Source organism: Mus caroli, unplaced genomic scaffold, assembly GCF_978045245.1.
Source record: "Mus caroli unplaced genomic scaffold, Mus_caroli_1 scaffold_15, whole genome shotgun sequence".
Lineage (NCBI taxonomy): Eukaryota > Metazoa > Chordata > Mammalia > Rodentia > Muridae > Mus > Mus caroli.
The window spans coordinates 87,356,043-87,380,467 of NW_028227270.1; the positions used below are offsets into that span (position 1 = coordinate 87,356,043).

Below are 24,425 nucleotides of genomic sequence, written 5' to 3' on the forward strand. Positions count from 1 at the left end.
GTTCCCGTTAGTGATTTTTATCTGAAAACTTGGCAGCATTGGTTTCCCTGCCTGGTTCTCACTCCTGCCAGGCTTCCACACCACTGTGAAGCAAGCGTTCCTATCTTAATTCTGAGTATGTTGCTTCATGCTCCAAAGTGTGTAAACCCACTGGCATGATGTCATGACTATAAAACAGTCTAGTATCTAAGTTAAATTGCTTCTTATTTAATGATACACTATGAGCTATAGGTTTCCTGTGGTATAGGCACACTTCCATGTTTCCCAGCCTGCACAGCTGGAATGTTCCCTCCTGTGTGTCATTTACTCAGCTCATCCTCAGCCTTCAGTTCTCAGTCCTAGTGCTAAGGACTCTGACATCCATTTTAGTCCATATTCCCAAAGGTAAACCTGCTGTTCCTGCTTCTACTTGTTCTTGCCCCTGTATTCAGCACAGGTACTGCACATACCACAACATATGTCATCTGCTAGCCCATCTATACTGAGGGCAGAAACTGTATCTTCTCTATTCTGTTTCCAAGTGGCTCCTGGATGGTTCTGTAAGTAGAGTAAGTCTGTAGAACAAATGAAACAATTATATCACATCTGGCAAGCCATTAGCACCATTCTTCCAATACTACCCAGCTATATAATAAAATTTCTTAAAGCTGACGCTCACACATAAACTTTCTGAAAAGACAGTATTGTGATTTTTCTAGAGGATTTAGCTCATAGGCTGAGAAGAACCTCTGTCCTTGTGAAGGTCTTAGTTGTTTTGAGACAAGCTGATGGCCCTTTAAAACAGGAAGGGAAACAGTGATTTGGAGGCAAAGTTTGAGAAATGCTGTAGTGATAACTAGACAATAGAATCCTGTTATACCCAATTGCTTTCTCTGTGGGCTCAGCAAACAGATGCCTTCCTCATAAGATCCTGGGATGCTATGCTTTAAGTGTCTCTAGCACAACTCATGCTGAAGCCAATCCCTCATGTGAGGTATTAGGATGTGGGTTTGTGGAATGATTAGGTCATAAGAGCTTTGCTATAACTCACCTAATGCATTTATCGATTTGACAAAGGCAGAGTGAGAAGGCTGGTGAAACCACACTGTAGTCCTCCGTAGGAAACCACCCAGAGCCTCCAGCCCCTGTTGAGCTTGCTGTTAGTAAAGGCATTCAGGACCAGAAAAATCCGCAGCTGGAATGGCAACCCGGTGGCCCGGGAGACAAAGGATGGGCTGCTGCATTGTTAGGTTCCAGTAACCTAGCCCAGCCCTCTGCATTTCCTAACACAATAGGCCAGCGCCCAGAGCTCCAGTCTCCACCTGCCTCTCCACCAGCCAGTAGCTCTGGGCACAGACAGTACCTTTCAGATCTCTGCTCATCTTGCTATCTCCAGGTGAACCTAGTGTGGGGGTATGCTCTGCTGACTGCAGGCTTTGGCACAGGGCGCTGGGGACGAGGGTGGCAGGAGCGGGTGTGGCGTTGGGCGAGAGACCTGCGATCAGGGGTAGGGGTTTCATCTTGAATTATGCAGTTGCTGCAGTGGTACTTGACACTGTCTGGAGAGTAAGTCTCTTTGTGTTCTGGGCCAGCTGGTGGCCACGCCTTCGGCTCTGATGCAAGGGGCGTTGGTCAGTTCAGCACCCACTGAGGAGGTGATTTGTTCACGATGGGGTCGGTTTGCCAGATCCAGAACTACATGTGACTGCTTGCCCAGACTTGCCCAGGACTCATGACACGTGAGACAGTCTTCGGAATCTCAGAGGGCGGGGACCAAGGGTGGGGAGGTGGGAGGAGGTGGGGGGATGAAGAGGCCTGGGAGTCAGGGCCAAGGGTTTTGGACCTGCTTTTATGGACATTATGGTCTTTGTGAAGTTAGGCTCAAACGACAGGTCTTTGGAGACCCTCAGTGTAAGAAGATAGATACTGGTAAGGAGTTGACCTGATCATTTTGATGTTCTTTCTACTAAACTCTTGTCAGGCAAAGTGTTAAGGATCCAGTGTCTGCCTAGACACGCAGAAAGTTTTAATCCGATTTCTGTTCCAGATTAGATTGAGTTATCTTTTCTCTCCCTTTCTCTTTGTTTTGTTGGCAGACTCACAACCTTGCTGTGCTGAGCTTGCTCTGCCCCTTAGTAACAGACCTGGAACGTCCCTTTCTCTTAAAATTGTTTTGAGAATTAAAAGTACAGAAAAATATCATTCTTGTGGTTTCAATATTACTGGAAATTTTAGGTAGCCCTATTTGGAGGACCACTTGTCTCTAGGAAAATTGAGTTTCTCTAATAGTTCTTAGATTCCTTATTTATTTATTTATTTATTTATTTATATAGAATAGACACAGAAGGAGTTTCAAAGAAATGTCAGAGAACAGCTTCTGAGGGTTTTGAGACGGAGTAGAGGAGGAAAAAAGGCCTTGCTAATTGAGTGAGGGTGAAGGTTCAGCAAGCAGCCAAATGGCAAAAAGGGACAGCGAGTACAGAGCTAGGAAGACATCCTTAAGCTGTGGCCAGGAATCAGAAAGTAAGAGACAAAAGGGAGAAAAAGAAAAAAAGCAAGGCTTTTCTGGGTCTTGACTCAGAAAGATGGCCAGAGCAAACAGAGCCTCACAGCAGCTTGGGAGGGACATAACAGATGCGGGCTTTCTAGGAAGGGAAAGTGCATCATCTTCTCAAGGGATACTTATTACCCTCATATATTCATCTTGGCACTAGCTGGATCTCCTTCCAAGGTGTGGTCTCTTAGGCAGTTGATTAGTAATGATTGTTTTTGAGTAGCCTGGAATGTTAGACATACCCAGCCCAGAGCTAGAGTCCATTCTCTTGATCAGAAAGAAACAGTTTTTCTTTAATGGGCCTCATCAGAGAGCTGTGTCGAAGGCTAAGGCTACTGTAACATTCTTCTCTCTGAAGAGGTATCATTAAACCAGTTAGAAGGGGTAAAGTTGGAAATAGATGTAACCCCCCTTTTGGTTTTGGTTTTGTTGCCTCCCCAGGGTTTCTCTGTATAACAGCCCTGGCTGTCCTGGAACTCACATTGTAGACCAGGCTGGGCTTGAAATCAGAAATCTACCTGCTTCTACCTCCTGAGTGCTGGGATTATAAGCAATATAACTCATTTTAACCATGAAAATCTAGAGATCTAGTTCTATAGCTATTCACTAGAAGGATTTACTATCTAGACTGGAGTTTGGTTCTGCCCTCACAGGTATCCAGGGCAATTAGACTCTTGAGCTCCCTTCTGGAATCCTGGTCAGGTAATCAGGGACATTACGGGAATTGATACTTTTGGGGTCTCTGATCCCCCAGTGCCTAGCCAGTTTTTATGTCCTCTTCTTATCATAGGAACACATGAGGAGAACTGTGAGGGAATGCTGGGTGAAGTTTAGTAGTTGTGTGTGTGTGTGTGTGTGTGTGTGTGTGTGTGTGTGTGTGTGTGCATGTGGAAGGGAATTGCTTTGTGACATGACTATTCCCAAGGATGTTTGCTCCTCTTGGGTGTGGCTTATGACTAGGTGTGGTATGTGATGGCTGAGTAACCTTTAAGATCATGTGATCATGGATTTTAGTGCTGGGATTTGAGGCTCCAGGGATTGCGGATGTTATCAGTAGTTTAGACTGGGAGTGTCTTGCTTTTCTGGTCTATCTGGAGGAATTGCAGTCACTATGGCTTGTATCATCAAATAGAGAAAGGAATGTTTGGTTCACATTAGGGTCCCTAAACTAAGGCCACCTGGCTTCCTATATCTGCATGTCTGTTTACATGATTGTACATGTATAATCAGCAGACAGAAATAGTATACTGAAAAAATTGGGAGAGAAGCCAGGTGTGATGGTATACACCTGTAATCCTAGTAATCAGGAGACTGAGGCAGAGGGATGATAGTTTGAGGCCAGACTGGGTTGTATAGCAAGACCCTAACTCAGATGGACAGAATTCCACCCCCCCCCAACACACACACTTTTTTTTCTTCTCCAAACAGTACGGTGTACAGGCTCCATTTATCTGGAAGTTATATTGTTTTCAGTATTATAGGTTATCTGCAGATGATTTCAAGAAGTGAATTGAGCACTTGAGTATTATGGCATTTCAGACACCAACTGGATATTTAGATATACAGGAATGACTGTATTTAAAATCAAACCAGGTCAGTTCCAGTCTAAATCATTTTGACAGGTTTCTTTGTGTAGCCCTAGCTGTCCCAGAACTTGTTCTGTAGACCAGGTTGACCTCAGATTTAGAGATCTGCCTGACTCTGCCTCCCTCCTATAAGGATCAAAGGAATGCTCCTCCATGAGTGGCCCAAAGCATCTCTCAAAGTTAACTATAGCTAACTCAGACCCATAAGAATACAAGGAATTAGGACAGAGTCAGATTCCCTACCCCGTACCCCAGGTCTGGCAGAAATGGCAGACAGATGCTGTAGGATCTCATGGGAGACCCACACTTCTGTTTCTAAGCTTTCTGGATCTGGGTTAGGTCAGGGAGTCAGACTCTGTAGACCTGCTAGCTGTGTACTGAGCCATTGTCCTGACAAGAGGAGAACAGATGGCTGAAGAGACTGATTCTCCACAGCTTAGCTAATACCGTCTGTCAGCCCTTAACACCCACTAAGAAGCCTTTTCCCAAAGTGCCACACAAATGTCCTTCTCCTTGTGCTTGGACACTGAGAAGGTTGGTGTGGTAGTGTTGACTGTCAGACTGACAGAATACAGATTTACCTAGCAAATGTTGATCCTGGCAAACTATGAGTTTTGTTTTGTTTTAATTCCTTCTGGGCGAGTTACTATTTTTATTAGGTTAATGGATGTGGGAAGATCCATCCCAAAGTGGGCAGCACCATCCCGAGCTTGGGCCCCATTCTGGATGCAGTGTGAGGGGCTGCCTCCCTAGCTTCTTTGCCATGAGGAACCAGGAGCCAAAGCAAATTCTTTTTCACTGGAGTTGCTTTTGTCAGTGTATTTTATCACAGCAACAGGGGACAGAGCTAAGACTGAAGGCAAGTCCCAGATGAGCTCAGTCTAAGAGGTTTTCCATCTGACAAATAGGTGATGCAGGGCCGGGGTGTGGGTGTGGCAAAGAAGGGAGGGAGAGAAAGGGAGAACAGTGTCTGTCTGTAAAAAACCAGCAATACTTGCAAAATTGTCACCAGAGTGAAAAGGACATACTCTTGAATTGCTAGATTGAAAGGTCCTCCGGTGCCCTTTCAAATGGGTGAGCTGTGAGCAGAGGGCTAGTTAATGACCATATGAGTCTCTAAACTTTCAGAAAATTGGGTGAAGGAGGGACCTTGATGGAGCTGGCATCAGAATGTCATCAGACTTTTGAACAGAAAACTTGGTTGCTGGAAAACAGTGAAGAAGTAGCTCAGATGTCATTCACACACCCTTCATAGACTTTGTTTAAAGAATAGTGGTATGGAAGAATCATTATATTTTCAGACATGCTAGATATTAAATTAGTGGCAATCTTTATTAGGAAGTGATGGGACAATGCACTTGATTAATGGGAGAACAACTCACCACTAAGCAAGATGTCAGGGCCCAGAACAGATGATATTGGTAAAGGGGTGTGAGCTGTGTATCATAACCCTAAGCATGAGCATGGGCAGCCAATTCAAAGTAGATTCATGTCAGTAAATTGGCTGATAGACAGCAGTTGATATGACACATATATACAATAAAAACAAAGAGTAGTGAGTGTGCTGCTTCCAGGTGAATGCCTCCAAGTGCCAGAGTGTCTTAAAAGACTTAAGTAAGTGCATGAGAACTTCAATGGCAATCTAGTTTACAGCATGGCCCATGAAGACTTTGGAAAAAACATCTCTTCCAGCTTGTCCTTGGTGTATCCAACAGCAGCAGCTGGAGTGTTTTCCTTTTATCTATTGAGTAGATTCATGGTGTATTTGTGTGTGTGTGTCTATATGAAAGCACCTGTTTTCCTCCAGGCATATATGGAGGTCAGTGGCCAATAACACCTGTTGGTCCCTGCCTATCACTTTCTTTGAGATAGGGTCTCTTTGTTCGCAGCTGCCTTTGCCAGGCTCTGGGCCTATCCATGAGCTTCCAGAGACTCTCCTGCCTCCACCTCTCTGGCCCATGATTAGGATAGCAACTATGTGCCACCTTGTCAATCCTTACATGTGTATGTGTATGACAGTCACTCTGCTCTGTCCACTGAGCTGTTTCCCAAGCCCAACAGCTTTTTTTTTTTTTTTAATAATTTGTTGGTTTTTTTTTTTTTTTTTTTGACTTTTTGAGACAAGGTTTTTGTGGTATACAGCCTGGGGCTTGCTTTGTGGTCTAGCCTCAAACTTAGAAATATGCCTACCTCTGCCTCATGTACCACCATGCCAAACGCAAGAGCTGAATTTTCAATCAGCAACAATACTCTGTGTAGGACTGTGAAAGGAAGCCTGGTTCCTGGTTGAGCTAAGGCTAGAAACCCTGATGATCCTAAAGGGATGGAAGGTGTTTCACCCTGCTCTCTGGGAACCAGGCTCCTGGCATGAGGCTGGAGCCCTTTATATATTTGTGGCCATCAGTCATGTATGGGATATGCCCCAAGGCCTTCCACAGGTAGAGGATGTGACCTGAGGTCACTTATCCTCAAGACAGATCCCCATTTTAATTAGGTACCTAAAGGCCTGGAGGACTTAGTCAATAAACTCTCCTTTTCAGACATTCCTCCCTGCAAATTGTATTTAATCTCAGGCCTACCCTGAGAAGTGGGGATACTGTTCTACTCATCCACTTTCCACCATGACAATAAATGCTTTGAAACCATGGATCTGTTTACCAGATCCTCCCTGGTGAACGATGGAGAAGGTTGTCACCTAAAGAGCTGCCATCTAATCTCCTGTAGAAGGCCTCTCTGAGCTCCCAGCCACAGCCACCACCAAGCCATCAATACCAAGCCCAAGCCTGCTGCCTTCAAGCCAAGGACTCATCCCAGAGGGACCAGCTGGATCTCCCCGACCCTTTTCCCCCTCGGCCCTGGGCTATATCCAGCCTGTGGCCCCCACTCTGTTCTCAGCTCTTTTGAAGCATCCAGTCATGGCCAGGTGTCTGAGAGCCTGAGAACCAGGTGGCCCTGGTCTCCTTGCAGGACCTGCTTCAGCTGTCCCACACCTCAGGCTGTGTTCCCCCACCCCTGTAGCTGTGTCCCACTGATTCCCTACAGCCCAACACCTGCCAGGAAGCATGGCAAAACTCCTGTGTTCTTCCTTCCTGAGGGGCCAAGCCCTATGGCAGAGCAGAGACAGGAACCACTAACCCTACAACTCTGTTCTCCAGGGAATCAGACTTTGTATCTCATAAATTTCCCCTAATGAAACCAGGAGATGTTAGGCATCATGCCTTTGGATTAGAAAAATTGAGCATGCCTGTAAGATCCTATTTTTATTAGTTTATCTGTCTCTTTTGAGATGGAGTACCACTATGTATCTTTGGCTAGCTTGGACTTGCTACATAGACCAGGATGGACACTTTCTGCATGTGACCTTTACTTTTTATGCTGTTTGTGTGTGCCTTGTTCACTGAGTCAGAGTATCACAGTGTAGGTGAGAGTGAAGATTCAGCCCATACATCAGCCTGTGTCATGTGATGTTTATTCCAGGCTCACCATGATGGATCCTCTGCTGGAAGCAAATGCTACTTTTGCCTTAAACCTTTTAAAAATATTGGGTGACGACAGCTCCAAAAATGTATTTTTCTCACCCATAAGCATCTCTTCAGCGCTGGCCATGGTCTTCTTGGGGGCAAAAGGAACCACTGCAAGCCAGATGACTCAGGTAACCAACACTATATATAATACAGCAGATAAATACTGTGGACTGTCAGTTGAGCTGGTGCACCACATTCCAAGTTGCTCTTACAGATGATGTAGGGGTGTGACTGGAGACATGATGGGCAGGATGTGATGCCCTGCTGGGATGCTAGCTGTAGCATTCTGATCCACTGGTGGTGATGGTGTATGTAAGGGTTAACTGGGGGCAGAAATTCTTAAGGCATAGCACCACAGCCCCATGACCTCCATTGTCTGTGGTCTGGCCCTAATAGATCTAAACCTTCCTACAGATGAGGTCTCCTCCTAGGATCTTGAAGTTTATTCTCAAATGGGGTCATTCTAGGCTAGAAGACCAGGAATAGAACCTTTGAGGATCTTGTTAAGTACAGTGCATCTGTAGACATTATGAACCTCATACTGCCCCAAGGTGGGGATAAGTACAGTTCTTGTTCCCTGAAGTATCAGTTGGCTAGGGCAGTGTTACAGATAACACAGATTGGCTGGCTTAAGTAACACAGAGTATTTTTTTTTTTATAGTTCTAGAGGCTGAAGGCTAAAAATTCAGAAGTTGGAAATCTGATTGTCTATGGCATGTAAATGGCATCTTTGGCTTCCCTGGATATCTAGGTGATAACCAGCTTTTCTCAATGGGACACAGCTTGGGTTCCACTCATTCTAGTGACTTCATTTTAACTTCAATGTCCCTTATATGAGCTTAACTCCAAACACAGTCCTATTCTGAAGAACTGTGTGTCAGATGACAAAATACCAATTTGGGGGGATACATTCAGTGCATGGGAGAAAGGACACAGTGCAGCCTCTGAACTGTAGCAGTTCTGATCCACAACTAAGTGTTTGTGTCCAGTCTACTGTTTCTCATGATTAGGGATATCTTGATTCACAGTCTTCCTAATCCATGACCACCTTAGGCCACAACTTTGCATTCTGGGTTAGCTCTTGGTAGCATTCTTTTGTTTTATAAGACAAACATCTGTTTTTTCCTCAGGCTATCCCTTCACTGGAGGATTAGGGCTAGAGGCTTGCCTTCAATTTGAACTCTCTCTCTTTTTCAGTTTCAAGGTATTATTACAGATCCTGGGAGGCAGTTTATCTATTTATTATGGGAACAGCCAAAGTCATTTGTGTAGCTTTTCAGCAGGTTTCAGATGTCTAAGAACGTGTATAAAAGGCCTGGCAGCCAAGTGTTCACTCTTTGCTGGTGTTTTGCTTCTTTTAAATGCAGCCTTATTTGTTGGCAATTACTCCATGTGACCACTGCGGGATGGGCTTGGATTTCCTTCCACCATGGTCACGAGGAACAAGAGCACAAAAGTGATAGCTTCTAGGCCTTTTAAAGCCCAGACCTGGAACAGGGTTGCTTACCTCAGTTCTGGTGGTCAGACAGTGCTGGAGCCAGCCCAGACCCAAGAGCAGGGAAGAGACAGTATGTCTTGAAGTCAGAAGGCAGGTGCACTGGAATGATAGCAGGTGTGGTTGGTAGCCATGCTTGAAGCCAGAGCATCATTAGTGAATATGAAGTGTTGGGTTTGTGAAAGGCTATTTCCTCTCAGACTAGGGATGACAGGACTGTAAACATGGAACCTTCAAGGTACTTTCATCTTTGACTAGGTGGGTTTTGAGTGGCTGCAGGGATCTGCAAAATTCTGAGAATGAGCTTAGGGTTGACTCATTTCCTATATCTGGGCCTGATGAAGCTGTTCTTTTAAATCCGTTTTGATTTCAGGCACTGTCTTTGGGTAAATGCAGCACCAGTGAAGATGGAGACGTCCACCAGGGCTTCCAGTTACTTCTCAGCGAAGTGAACAAGACTGGCACACAGTACTCGCTCAAAGCAGCCAACAGGCTCTTCGGGGAAAAGACTTTTGATATCTTAGCAGTAAGTGTCATGTAGTACTTAGAGATGTTAAGCTGGTTATCTTCTAACAATCCCATAGGCTTATACATACGTACATGCACACCTTGAACACATAGGCACAGACCCACATGAAAGGTACTTCTGCCTTATACATAAAGACACAAATAAAAAATAAAAACAGTTCTGTCAAGTAGGAATTAAATATGCAGTCATGAATTATTTGGTAGAAATACTGAGAAATTATTCCATATACACTGTCAACATAATGGGAGCTTCAACCCATTTATGTTGTTTGTTCTTTCTGGTGTAATATGGTAGAATGTGAGTCATTATCAATGTCACTGTCATTTCATACACTATATCAGAAAGTGGATTTTTCTTTTGTTTGCCTCGTGTTCATGATTAGTTCTCTTTAAGGCCCTGTGAATGTGAGGCCTGTCCTTCACTACTGCAATGAGCCACTAGACCACACGCCACCGTGGGTCGTGCTTTTGCAAACTGCTCACTGCCTGAAACTGGGCTTCCTGACGTGACCGTAGACATATAACTACTCAAATTTCATATCAGGAAGTACAATAAAATAAAATGGATATTCAATTTCATAGCTTCCATAGCCACATCCCTGGTGTCTGTCTCTATAGGTGACACTATTTTGAATGGTGCAAATTTGTATTTCTTTTGGCACAGCAAACTGTAGTAAAAGGTACAGCCTGTGCACAATGCAGAGGTGTCATAGCTCTTGTGGGGTTAACTCTCATTCTGCCAGTATGGTGACCTCTTAGAGTGACAGCAGTGTGATACTGCATCTGAAGGTGCTCCCGGTGACTTCCTTGAGCTTCAGCTACTACCTCAGGGGTAGTAGCTCTGGGGTACTGGTTAGTTCATATTGTTGTTCCTCCTATAGGGTTGCAGACCCTTTCAGCTCCTTGGATACTTTCTCTAGCTCCTCCATTGGGGGCCCTATGTTTCATCCAATGGATGGCTGTGAGCATCCACTTCTGTATTTGCCAGGCACTGGCATAACCTCACAAGAGATAGATATATCAGGGTCCTGTCAGGAAAATCTTTCTGGCATATGCAATAGTGTCTGGGTTTGGTGGCTGTTTATGGGATGGATCCCTAGGTGGGACAGTCTCTGGATGGCCCTTTCTTCTATCTCAGCTCCAAACTTTGTCTCTGTAATTCCCTCCATGGGTATTCTGTTCCCCATTCTAAGGGGGAACGAAGTATCCACACCTTGGTCTTCCTTCTTCTTGAATTTCATGTGTTTTGCAAATTGTATCTTGGGTATTCTAAGTTTCTGGGCTAATATCCACTTATCAGTGAGTGCATATCATGTGAGTTCTTTTGTGATTTAGTTACCTCACTCAGGATGATATCCTCCAGATGCATCCATTTGCCTAAGACTTTCGTGAATTCATTGTTTTTAATAGCTGAGTAGTACTCCATTGTGTAAATGTACCACATTTTCTGTATCCATTTCTCTGTTGAGGGACATCTGGGTTATTTCCAGCTTTTGGCTATTATAAACCAACTAGCATCTTATGTCATTCATAAACTAAGCATAATGCTAGACAGCTGGAAACAGGAAAGATGGATTTTATACTCTTTCTGTATGTTTGTTTGCAAGTCATATCATACAGGATTAAATTTTGATTATCTGCTTTTGGGCATTGGGAAAGAGGCTGCTGGTGCTAATCACTTGCATGGCTGTATAATTTTGTTGTTCTGTCTCAGTCTTTTAAAGATTCCTGCTGTAAGTTCTATGAAGCTGAGATGGAAGAGCTGGACTTTAAGGGTGCTACAGAGGAGTCCCGACAGCACATCAATACCTGGGTAGCCAAAAAGACAGAAGGTGAACACAGTTTCTCTGTTTTGTTTGTGTTCAGTGCTAGGATTTGACTGCATGCCCTGGGCATCCTGAGCAGGATCTCCTCTGCCACTGAGCTATATTTATCCCATCCATGTCAATCAGTTGGCTTATATTGAAAGAGTGGTACATTTATATGGGTTTGTTTGTTTGTTTGTTTGCTGTGTGTCTGTGTTTGTCTGTGCACACCTGCAGTTAAAATCACTCACAGATTTGGTTTTTTCTTTCTGCCAATGTTGTCCTGGGATTCTACTCAGTTCTTTAGGTTTGGTAGCAAGCACCTTCACCTGCCAAGTTATCTGTCTGTTTCTAATATTTTTATTTTTATTTTTGTTTTTGGAGACAGGTCCTCACTCTGTAGCTCTTACTGTGTTATAACTCACTCTTTAGACCAAGGTGGACGAGAAATCAGAGATCCACCTTCCCCTGCCATTCAAATGCTAGGATTAAAGATGTGCCATCATTCCTGGCTTTGTAGTCTATTGCTAATAATCATATTATTAGTACCTTTGCAAGAGTTTCAAACAATAATGACGACGCTTCTTCATTAAATCAGGAGTTCTTTTGTCATGCCTGGTGTTGAACCTAAGGACTTGAATATGTTAGGCAAAGCAAAGTATTCTAAAGTTGGTCTGCATTGTTAGCTCTAAATCAGGAATCAGAAAGATTTTGAAAAATTTTTTGAGACAGGGTTTCTCTGTGTAGTGCCGGGCTGTTCTGGAATTCAGTCTGTAGATCAGGTTGCCCTTTGATCTGACATCTAGATGTTGGTGTCAGGGTTGTTGCTTTAGGGATATGTGGTCCTTTTCTATCAAGAGAAATCTCCTATGTAAGGTTCTGACCAGAGCAGCAGGTGGCGCCATTTGCCCGTCAGCCCTTTGCACATGTCAGCCACTTTTGTTAGGTAATTGGGTTAGCTTTGTTACTGTTATATTGCTGTGAAGAGACACCCTGACCAAGGCAACTCTTATGAAAGAATGCGTCAAACTGGGGCTTGCCTACAGTTTTAGGAGGGTTATTTCATGATCATCATGGTAGGAAGCAGATAGACATGGTGGTGGAGCAGTGGTTGGGAGTTTTACATCCTGATCAACACAGGCAGCAGGCAGTTAGAGAGACTGGGCCTGCTGTCGGTTTTTGGAATCTTAAATACTACCTCCACAACACACCTTCTCCACCAAGGCTGTTCCTACTAATTCTTCCCAAATAGTTCAATTGAGGACTGAACATGCAAATATATGATCCAACGGGGTCCATGCTCATCCAAACCACAAGTCTTTAATTAATTTTAAAAATCTTCCCTCTTTCAGATAAAATCAAAGAGTTGCTGTCTCCAGGTACAATACATTCAAACACTCCGCTTATCCTTGTGAATGCCATCTACTTCAAAGGAAAGTGGGAGAAGCAGTTTAACAAAGAGGACACCAGGGAGATGCCATTCAAAGTCAGCAAGGTAACCACAGTGCAGTAACTAAGGAGACTCCTGGGCAAGGTCCTCTGTTCACATTGGCTTCTAAAACAAAAGGAGGCTCCTCATGTAGCCTGTGCTTCTCATGTCTCTGGGCAGCTCTTCAGGCAGGACCCTCTCAGCTGTGAGGAGGTTGCCAATGATGGCTGCAGGCTATATGGTTTCAGTCCTGGCCCTGCTTCTGTCAAGGGCTATCCTGTCACTGGCAGATGTTGAGGTCAAACCTGATGGCAGAGCTCTGCAGTGGTCTTTCATAGAAGTTTGAACATAAAATCTAAACTCCACATGTGGTTTATGAGGCTCCTTCTGGCCCAGAATGCAGCCCATTCCTTGTGCACAGTCTGTTAAGTGTGTCTTCTCAGAAGTGCTGCTGTCTTGTGTCTCCTGCCTCCTTCAAGAGGACCACACCTCGTGTTGGTTCCTACAAAGAGGGAAAATAACCTTTCTCATCCTGTTGGAAAAATAGCTAAGGGCAGAGAGCTATCTAATGAGTGCCTGGCTTATGGTTGGTGCTCAATAAACACTGAACCACTGAGTGAAATTTACTTCTGGTTTGATGGGATAAACACAATCTGGAACATGTTACTGGAATATGTTTTTGTAACCATATTACTTTTCCCCCTCATCTCTGTCTCTTTCTCCCTACTCCCCCCATCACCTGGTGCCTATACTCCTAGGATGACAAGAGAAATTAATTACATCACATTCTGGATCATTAACCAGACCTCAGATCTCTCAGGCTAACTTTAATTGAACTTACAGTTTATTAGAAAATGAATTTCATTTCATGCTTTATTTTAAATAAATTCTTCAGTTTTTTTCTGATCAAGTATTTCTGTCTTTGAACAAAGTCACTGGTTGACAAGATGTACCTCAACAAGTTGTTTCTGTTACTTACTTCAACTGAAAGTAGCAGAAACCCTAGATGATTATAGTTGACTTCTTACAAGTTCATCCAACAAGGAGGACAGGAAATGGGTGGAGCCTGGGGCTGCCTGCATGGTGTGATACTTATGGGAACTGACTCTCCTTTCCTGGTCTGCCAACCTTAGCTTGGCCTTTTTTCCCTCATGCTCACAGCAGGATTTTGACCCTGACTCTGAGGTCCACAGGGAATGATATAGGACTGAGAGCAAGAAGCCTTTTTTGAGATCTTTTCCATATAGTACATAAGTGGACCTACTTCCTGCGGCTCCTGCTAAGTGCAGAGATAGTGCTTTGCTGTCTTGTACCTACCCTGGACATAGACTCATCTGTGGCTACAGCAGCTGATGCTCATAATCCACATATGTGGCCCTGCCTCCAAAGGCACAAGATTTTCTGTTCTATGGATTTGTGTTGAAATTATGAGCAATGTTCCTGTACATTAGCTTGCCGTTATATTCTTCAGATGTCACAAGATCCTACTGTGTACACTGAAATACCTGGCTGAATGTGCCAGCCCTCATAAAGCTCTGTTTTCCTGGAGAAGAGAAATTTGAGATAAGCATAGGTAAGAACACAGTGGTTGCAGGAGGCTCCAGAGACACAAAGGGATGGTGGCAGGATGCTGTGATTGGGTGTAGATCTAGTGAGAGCTGCTGCTGAAATCTTCACTGTAAGATGGCAGGAGAGCAGACACCAGAACATACAAAGCATGTTTCAGATTCTGCAGACCAATGTGATGGGAGAAAGGGACATAATCTAGTTAACCACAATACTACAAACAGCTCTATGACCGAAGAAGAGAGAGTGAAGTAGAATAGGAAACGGGCTGGACTCTTATTTTTTATCCCAGGGTGTTTTAAGGGCTTTAAGTAAATTTTGTTTCTGCTTGGACAGTCCCACACAATGTCATCCAGCCAAAGCAGTGTGGTCTGACTTACCCTGTGCTATGACCTATGGCTGCTGCACTGAGATCAGTGACAAGAAGGTCATCACAGCATCCCAGGGCTGTGCTTATGGCAGTGGAGGTTAAAAAGCAAAGTCATGCTTTGGGTATAGTTCAGAGATACAGACAATGCAATTTTGTAATGAGTCAAATCCAGGTAAGAGAGAAAGACAGGACTCAAAGACATGAAATGGTTTTGGTGACTGGAAGGAAAGACATCCCTCTCCGTCAGAACAAGACTTGTAGGTAGAGCAGCTAAACAAAGGAATATCAAAGTGCAGCAATCAATTAAAAAATTGAGTGTAAAGAGTGCCATAGACACAGACATTCTTGGTACTTGGGGTAGAGCCTCCTCGACTCCCCCTTTCTGTTTTATTAGATGGAAGTCCAGTCAGGTGGGTCACGTCCTTCTGACGGCAGAACTGTTGGAATTTTTGAGATATATAAGCTGGTCCATTATCAGTCTTAAGGAGTTTGGGTTTCCCCCAAGCACTCCATGCCTCAAGGCAATGTTGAATCACATGTGAGGCCTTTTCTCCAGTTAAAGGAGAGGCAAACAAAACTAATTGTATCTACTGAAAAATATTGGCAACTTTACTGGAAGGCTTAATCACTCCAGCCACTTTTAAAAAATTAAGGTGTTCTAAAAAGGTTTTTAAAACTTCTAAAACCACTAAACATTTTACCACTTGAGGTGAATTTTCATTATATTGTTTGGATACTACTTTACCATTAGCCACATAGGCACCTATGCCAGTTTTTGATCCATCAGTATATACCACAATCCCATTTTTAAGTGGGTTTCTTACTGTTATTTGTGGAAACACAACAGATTGATTTTGGGCAAACTGTAAAATTGGATGTTTTGGATAATGGTTATCTATTTGTCCTGAAAAGGAGGTAACTAAAACTGCCCAATCATTAGATGTGGCTGCCAAGGTTTTAACCTGTCAAAAGTCCAATCTCTCTGCTCTGGAGTCAAAGCAGCAGCGTTTGCTCGGGCCTGCGTTTGTGCAGCCTCTTGCCATAGAGCTCTCCATTCCGTATATTTGCCCATATTGGGGAGAGCGGCTTTTGCAATCATTTGCCAGTCGGCAGGAGTTAGTGCCATGCCGGCAAGCCTGTACTCTACCGGAGCATGAACATGCCCACCCTCCGCTCCTTCAAAGACCGGAAATGCCTGTTGCATCTTCCTTTGTTCCTCTCTTGAAATGAATGAGTCTGTGCACTGCCTCTCTGCGCAGGGCTGACGCACTACGCAGGGCGGGGGCTCCACATAGGGCGGAGGTGCACTATGACCTTGAAGCCGACTGCCTGGAGACCGAGCAGCAAGCTGGCCTTTGCCAGCCGCTTTTAGCTTTTTTCTTGACCTATAAGCTCGCATTTCTCTCTCATAACGAGCTGCTCCCTCCTCCAAGTCTGTTTTCTCAGAAGAGCTAATTTATTTATCTGATTCACAGCTACTAAGAACTAGCTCTTTAAACTCATCTTTTTTCTCCTCTTTCCTTCTAATCTCTCCCCAGGTATTCTTCCCTGACATTAACTTTTCCTTGGGTTCAAGACCCGTGGAAAGGCCTGTATACTTATTTGGCGCGCCATGCTTTCTCTTTTTTCCTGCTCTCTCTCCCCGCTTTACTTCTGATAGACTGTCTTGAATTTCGTTCAGAATTCTCCACCCCACCTTAACTGCTTGTTGACATATGAAAAGGAACAAAAAGGCTTTTAACACTAGAGAAAGTTCAAGACCAGACATACCTTGTAAAGCTGTAACGAGTCTCACCGCAGTTCTGGTTCCGCTCCGTCCCCCAGCTGAAGAGTTCTGAATCCACACCGGATCCTTCTCAACAGTCTGTTTTGCGGGAACACTTCATTACCACAGTTCCCCAGCTGAAGAGTTCTGAATCCACACCGGATCCTTCTCAACAGTCTGTTTTACGGGAACACTTCATTACCACAGTTCCCCAGCTGAAGAGTTCTGAATCCACGCCGGATCCTTCTCAACAGTCTGTTTTGCGGGAACACTTCATTAACCGCTCCTTCCCCGTGATGTAGTAGCTCCCGGGTTTCGGCACCATTTATTGCCCGCACTTTTGTTCCCCCTGGTAAGAACACGCTCAGGGCAACCGGAATCTTCTGCAGCACAAGCTTTATTGCTTACCCCATCAGGAGCCAGTGGAGAAGAGAGCCAGAGAGAGAGCCAGAGAGCGAGAGCGTGGCGGAAACCGTCCCTTTTATGGAGGACTGTCCTCCGTCTCAGATGTGTCGTTCCCTGATTGGCTGCAGCCCATCAGCCGGAGTTGTCGTCACGGGAAAGGCAGAGCACATGGCGTGGAAAGCTACCCCGGCACATGCGCAGCTTGCTTGTTTACTACTTAGAACACGGGTGTCAGTACCATCAGTGCCATCTTGTAATGGCGAATGTGAGGGCGGCTGGCTCCTTACAGGACAGTGAATATTAGAAATTATGTTTATATTCATAAGAATAAATCAGATCCCTCAATAGAAAAGAATTGTCGGTTTATAACATGACAGGTATTTGGATATTGGGTAGTTTGTTCCCTGTTCCTACCACTAATATAGAGATAACCAAGTTTTCCAGTTGATTATCCATTTCCAGGGTACTTCTCAATGACCCGAACATCTTTTTCTAGGCCTCACCTCTGTTTTTTTTTTCTGTCTCTTTTAAATTTTTTTATTAGACATTTTCTTTGTTTACATCTCAAAGGTTATCCCTTTTCCTTCTTTCTGCTCCAAGACTCCCTTCTCCCATCCCGCCCCTCACCCCCTCGCTGCTCACCAACCCACCCACTCTTGCTTCCCCGTCTTGGCATTCCCCTGCACTGGGGCATTGAGCCTTCACAGAATCAAGGGCCTCTCCTCCCATTGATGTCTGACAATCCCATCCTCTGCTATGTATGTTGCTGGAGCCATAGGTCCCTCCATGTGTACTTTTTGTTGGTGGCTTAATCCCTGGGACCTCTGGGAGTACTGGTTGGTTCATATTGTTGTTCCACCTATGGGACTGCAACCCCCTTCATAAGGTCTACCTCTTATCATCCCTTTCATTTCCAATTTCCACTCTAAGGACCAAGTCTTAAAAAATGGGCCTATAGGGACATGGAAAGTCTTAACTGTTTCAGACATTTAGAGGCTTATAAAATATTCTAAAAGTCTCATCAAGAAAATTCTCCCAGGGGACAGTGACTCTCTTCTCATGTGGTAGTTGCACAGTTTGCCCTATTTCAACTTAGTATTTATCCATGATTTACAGGATGAGAAGAAACCTGTGCAAATGATGTTTAAGAAGTCTACCTTTAAGATGACCTATGTGGAAGAAATATCCACCAAGATTCTGTTGCTTCCCTATGCTGGCAATGAGCTGAACATGATCATCATGCTTCCAGATGAACACGTTGATCTGAGTACGGTAAGGAGCATGGGGCCTTGATGGAGCTTTCAGAGAGAGAGAAAGAATGGCATTTGGTTTTCTGCCAGGGTAGCTCTCCTAGGCTCCCATGATCATGACTTTATCTTATATTTATTTGTGGGACTAGGGTGGAACTCAGGGCCTGGAGCATGATTTATAAGCTCTGCATCCTAGCCCCTTCCTGCTCCTATAATAATAGTTCCCTGGGCAGTGTAGAACTTTCCCATTGTCTCAAGGGCCCTGTGTGACATCACTGTCCTAATGTCTTCACCTCTCTTCTAGGTGGAAAAGGAAATAACTCATGAGAAATTTATAGAGTGGACGAGGCTCGACAGGATGAAAGGAGAAAAGGTGGAGGTTTTCCTCCCGTGGTTTAAGCTGGAGGAGAACTATGACATGAAGGATGTCCTCTGCAAGCTGGGCATGACTGATGCCTTTGAGGAGGGCAGAGCAGACTTTTCTGGAATATCTTCCAAGCAAGGCTTGTTTCTGTCCAATGTCATACATAAGTCTGTTGTGGAGGTGAATGAGGAGGGCACAGAGGCTACAGCTGCTACTACAATTGTTCTGAGGGGGTCATCACGGTTCACCCCTTGTTTCTGTGCTGACCGCCCCTTCCTTTTCTTCATTCAGCACATTAAAACCAATGGGATTCTGTTCCTTGGCCGGTTCTCCTCTCCCTGAGGAAAGGTTGTTCTTGTCAGTATTTTATCCTTTCTCCATGGTTTGCCTGTAACCCAAGTGACCTTATCCATAAGTGCAATGACAGTTATGAAATAAAGGGCTTTAATGGCATCCCACCTTCAGAACCGAGTGCTTTCTAGGATCTGAGCGTTCACTCCTGTGGTTTTAAACCTGTTGTGTTTCTGGCTACAGAGCTCATCTCTGCTGCAGGACCCTGTGGCACCCAATCCATGTTTGCTTCTGTTGTTTTCCTTGGTAGCATCAGAATCTCATCCCACTTTCAGTGAAAAAAGCTAGAGAGTTGAAGCTCTAAGTGGACAGTGGGGACATGTCTTCTTAGTCTATATGTAGAACTGAGATTTTCAGAGACTCAGCCCTGTAGGAAAAGCTCCTTTCCCCCATATCTGTTTCCCCTGTTGTATGGTATTACACATAGCCTCTTTATGTACATACTGACCCCTTTCTCCTGGGGTTGGAAACATGAGGTCACTCACAGGAATATAGTTGACCATGGATGTGTGAATAAACAACCAGGTGATTTTGAAATGTTTTTGCATCCATGTTGGTCACCTACTTAAAATACAGTAGAAGCATTTTGCAGGAAGGGAAGACATTGAAGAGGCAGGGTCTGTATGAAAGAGGCATGTAGATGGACTGGTAGGAAGTACTTTCCATGACCTGTGTGCAGTTTTGTAGCTGCCAAGATCCCTTCTGTCTTCACTGATGCTGCTGTGGTGACAGTATAGTTGGATTGTGGTGGTTTGTATATGCTTGGCCCAGGAGAGGCACTATAAGGAGGTGTGGCCTTGTTGGAATAGGTATGACCTTGTTGGAAGTGTGTCACTGTGTGGATGACCTTTGAGACCATCTTCCTAGCTACCTGAGTGTCAGGTTTCTCCTGTTTGCCTTCAGAAAAAAAGATTTAGCACTCTCAGCTCCACCAGAGTGATGCCTACTTGGATGGTGCTATACTTTCTGCCATGATAATAATGGACTGAATCTCTGAACCTATAAGCCAGCCCCAATTAAACATTGTCCTTTATAAGACTTGTTTTAGTTGTAGTGTCTCTTCACAGCAATGGAAACCCTAAGACAGATGTCGGTACCCAGGACTGGGGTATTGCTTTGACAGGCCTGATCATGCTATTGTTTGGAAGAATGTGAATTTGGTGACTTTGTTTTGGAAAACAGTAGAATGCTTTATTTGTGGCTTAATAGACCATACTAATAGAAGCATGAAAGACATTGATCCTAAGGATGTTTTGAACTGTGGGGACTAGGCTCAAGAGGTTTCAGAGGATAAGAATTTTAGTATGTGGCCTAGAGACTGTTCTTGTAATATTTTGGTGATGAATGTGGCTTTCTTTTGGCCATGTCTTAAGACTCTTCCTGAGGTTAAAAGGTACAGTGATTTCAATTAATTGCATTGACAATGGAGTCTCAGAAAAGCTCAGCATAGATGTTTTACTCTGGTTTAATCTCATGAAGAGCATTTTGATGAAGGGTAGCAAGCTTAGAAAGGAAAAATATAAATGTATGGTTGAAAGGGTAAAGGTACAACAGGAAGTGCAATGGAGCTAATTCCTTTGTTGAAGGAGATAAACAGATTATGGGAGTGATACTTTGGGGCATGATGCCACCCAGCTAAGCTTATTGTTTACATGTTTGCAGTTGAACATCAGATAGTTACATTTTTATGACATAGTTATTGCTTTCATTAGGACATAAGGCGATATCGCTGTTTGTCATCCACAGGCTTTTGATCTGAATCTTGAGGCATAGTCATGATGAAAATTTTAGGTCCAGGCATGGTGGTACACACCTTTATTCCCAGGAGACAGATGCCAGCAGGCCTCTGAGTTCAATGCCAGCCTGGTATAGAGCAAGTTCCAAGCAGAGAAAAGCTTAGCTCCAGGCTCGGTGGTGCCACCTTTAGTCCCAGAACTCAGGAGACAGAGGCATGCAGATCTCTGTGTTCAAGGTTATTTTACAGAGCAAGTTCCAGGACAACTAAAACTTAGGAAGTGAATGAACTGGAAAACAGAAGCTGATGATAATGTGATAGAACTAGGGGACCATGTTCCAGCTCTAGTAAGTGCAGAACTTGGCAGCTTTGGCCATGTGGTTCTGGCTTTAGAGTCAAGAATAGAAGGGATTTCTGGGACAATTGATGCTGGCTAGCTGGAACTAAGACATTAGTGGTGATTAAGAAGAGACCACCATCACTAACATGATATATGCTGGGAAATTTTTCTTAGTATGAAGAACTGTGTAACAGAGATAGCCAAGGTTGTACCTCATGCTGCAGCTAGACTTGGTAAGAATTACCCAGGTGGTATGTGGGGAGCGGGTGTGGTCGTAGACCCAAGATGGCGCCCGGGACTGCAGCCAAGTCTTATGATTTGTACCTGACTTCCTCATACACCTGAAAAATAAGCTACGTCCATCGTGAGAGCTGCGCAGGCGCACCATGACACAAGATCAGGCCATTTGACGAAGGACAATGAACTGAGATTACACAGACTGGGCTGATGGGGCATGGTTGAGGGGTTATATAAGGGATTGTGATTGGGGGATAGAAGGAGATTCCTGCTTGCATGTAGGGAATTCCTGCTTGGATGTTGAAAGGTTCCTGAATAAACTGCTTTGAGAAGAATGCTGTGTTGTTGCTCTTTTCTGCTGGTCAGAGACAGAAGCGACAAGTAGTGGCCCGTATGAGGAACCTTCTCTTCGTTCAGAACTCATTGCAGTCAGGGAAGCTAGCTGGTAAGGTTCCTGGTTTTGGAACGAGTTAAGTTCTCAGATTGAGACTATAAGGTTCCCGGTTTTGGGATGAGTTAAATTCTCGGATTGAGACTATAAGATTCCCCGTTTTGGGATGAGTTAAGTTCTCAGATCAAGACTATAAGGTTCCCTGTTTTGGGACGAGTTAAGTTCTCGGATTGAGACTATAAGGTTCCCGGTTTTGGGACAAATTGCACCAAGCACCATGGGGACTTGAGGTTTGCAGAGGAACAGGGGGTTTTACAAAAAGGGGTTTTGCCAGTCTGGAAGTTAGTGAGAAATTGCATAGAAGATAGAGAAAGATGTAGCGCAGAACTCCAGAGAGGTAATGAGGCACTGAATCAGGTAAGAGAGGAGCGCTCTCAATTGGTTTGGGTGAGAGGGTCTGTTTGTGTGTTTCCTCAGGATCATTGACAGCCGCTGTTTGTCCCGGAGCACTTGGCCAGAGCAGTCCAAACTGAGCGGAGTGGGGACGGCGTGGATGTTCCTGGTGTTGAGGATACTTCCCGTGGTGATGACTGAAGATCCATGATGGGGAATCTTATCTGTGTTTCCCAAACCCATGCTATTGACACATTCAGCACAAGTGTTCCCTCAATTTTTCACATCTAATGCTTCGCTGCAGTTACCCTTTTTATTATGGGATGAGGAAATAGTGCCTGTGCAGGAACCAATGCAGCTTCAGTTGAGGGGATTGCTGTGCTTTCAAATGATTCAAAATATTTCTCAGAAATGTGTGGTTGTTGTGTGGTGTGAATGGTAGCTGCACAGATCTTTCTCCTCTGAGTATGCTAGTGGGAGGGGCATGGAGTAATGCAAGTTTTTATTGAAGTGGGTCTAATGTGTTTGAAACCTCTGTATCTCAACTTGCTGGAGGGGCACAATGCTTCCTTTAAGGCTATGCCTGTTTGTTTGTGGCCTCCTTTTGTGTTTATTGTTTATAATGGTAGTTATGAGAATAATGTTGTTAATTGTAGTAGTGATATTTGTTATTATAGTATGTGCTGGAATGCATCTGAATATCATTTAGCTGTTGTGACTAGGATGCCTCGTTTTGTACCTTGGCCTGTTCAAGCTCCTTCTGCTATGACTTTGTTTAGACCTAAGAGATTTTTGGCATTACTGCGGCCATTGTCACTGCTATAGCAATTTCTGCCACGGCAGCCATGGCTGCAGCCATATCCCTTACCTCTGTGGTACAAACTGCCATGGCTGTGAGTAATTTATCCGCAGGTGTTGCAGATATCTCAGTACCTTAAGGACTGGCCAGCTGTATCTACAGCTGTCTCCTGCATGAAAAAGTGGGCCAGAATTGGTGGACTTGCCCTGTGTCTGATATTAATCAGCATCCTGGCCTTTTGGTGCATTTGCTGTATACAGTTTCATCAGCGCAGAACCCAAGCCTTGTTGATACAGGCTTTTGCAGTGGTGGAGACAGGACAGTCTCCTCAAGTATGGCTTGGCATGCTAGAGAAGTAGTCAATGATGGGTAAGATTCCCTGGGCATGTCACCAACCTAAGACAGGGATCAAACCAAAGCTGTTTGTCTCCCAATGACGGGTAAGGGGCATTGCTGCAGAGGGCAACCTAAGACAGGCATTCTCTCTGCCAAAAAAGAAAAGAGGGGGAGATGTGGGGAGTGGGTGTGGTGGTAGTCCCAAGATGGCACCCGGGACTGCAGCAAAGTCTTATGACTTGCACCTGACTTCCTCATACACCTGAAAAATAAGCCACGTCCATCGTGAGAGCTGCACAGGCACACCATGATGCAAGATCAGGCCATTTGACGAAGGCCAATGAACTGAGGTTACACAGACTGGGCTGATGGGGCGTGGTTGAGGGGTTATATAAGGGATTGCGATTGGGGGATAGAAGGAGATTCCTGCTTGCATGTAGAGAGATTCCTGCTTGCATGTAGGGAGATTCCTGCTTGCATTTTGAAAGGTTCCTGAATAAACTGCTTTGAGAAGAACGCTGTGTCGTCGCTCTTTTCTGCTGGTCAGAGACAGAAGTGACAGTGGTACTAGTTTTGAAGGCATGAAGAGGACATGGAGAACAGCTGAGTTTTAGCACTGTGAGGGGCTAGGAAAGGCTACAGGTGTAGGTGCAACCTCAGTTGTAGTTGACATTTCCAGACTGAACGGGCCATGCAAGAAGTTGAGGCTTGGCACCATGAAGACAGCTTACAAGAAGCTATTGGTGAGCCGGGCATGGTGGCGCACGCCTTTAATCCCAGCACTCGGGAGGCAGAGGCAGGCGGATTTCTGAGTTCAAGGCCAGCCTGGTCTACAAAGTGAGTTCCAGGACAGCCAGGGCTATACAGAGAAACCCTGTCTCGAAAAACCAAAAAAAAAAAAAAAAAAAAAAAAAAAAAAGAAGCTATTGGTGAATCTTAGTTGCAGTGGAAGACTCCAGTGAATTAGAGATGCCAGTAGTATGGGATGATCACCAAGAACCAGCTGCAGTCAAGCAGAGCCTAAAGTGCTCCAGAGGGCAGAGCTGGAGAAGTGATCCAAACCCTTTGGAGGAGCCCAGAAGATTGTAAGTGGATCCCAAACACTGGAACAAGAAGCTGCAAAGTTGAAGTTGTCATGAATACTCCAAGATGTTAGAAATGTCAGAGTGGTGGGATATCTGCCACAGAAAGCTAACAAGGAGTGGAACCAGAAAAATAGAATT

General features: G+C 44.5%; 1 protein-coding gene across 3 annotated transcripts; it reads left to right on the plus strand.

Annotated features, from left to right (window-relative positions):
• The first annotated feature begins 1,287 nt into the window (after positions 1-1,287).
• LOC110308252 (serpin B6-like) lies at positions 1,288-19,004 on the plus strand. Of its 3 annotated transcripts, none has more exons than XM_021180685.2 (7): positions 1,288-1,375; positions 7,597-7,771; positions 9,512-9,664; positions 11,381-11,498; positions 12,824-12,966; positions 18,123-18,278; positions 18,561-19,004. In XM_021180685.2, exons 2-7 carry the CDS (start codon positions 7,604-7,606, stop codon positions 18,960-18,962), a joined length of 1,140 nt encoding a protein of 379 aa, XP_021036344.1. In that variant the 5' UTR covers positions 1,288-1,375; positions 7,597-7,603; the 3' UTR covers positions 18,963-19,004. The 3 variants fall into 3 exon arrangements, with proteins under 3 accessions (XP_021036344.1, XP_085686886.1, XP_085686887.1); XM_085830760.1 differs by lacking the exon at positions 1,288-1,375 and adding an exon at positions 1,780-1,908; XM_085830761.1 differs by lacking the exons at positions 1,288-1,375; positions 7,597-7,771 and adding an exon at positions 8,324-8,394.
• The last annotated feature ends 5,421 nt before the right edge of the window (positions 19,005-24,425 follow it).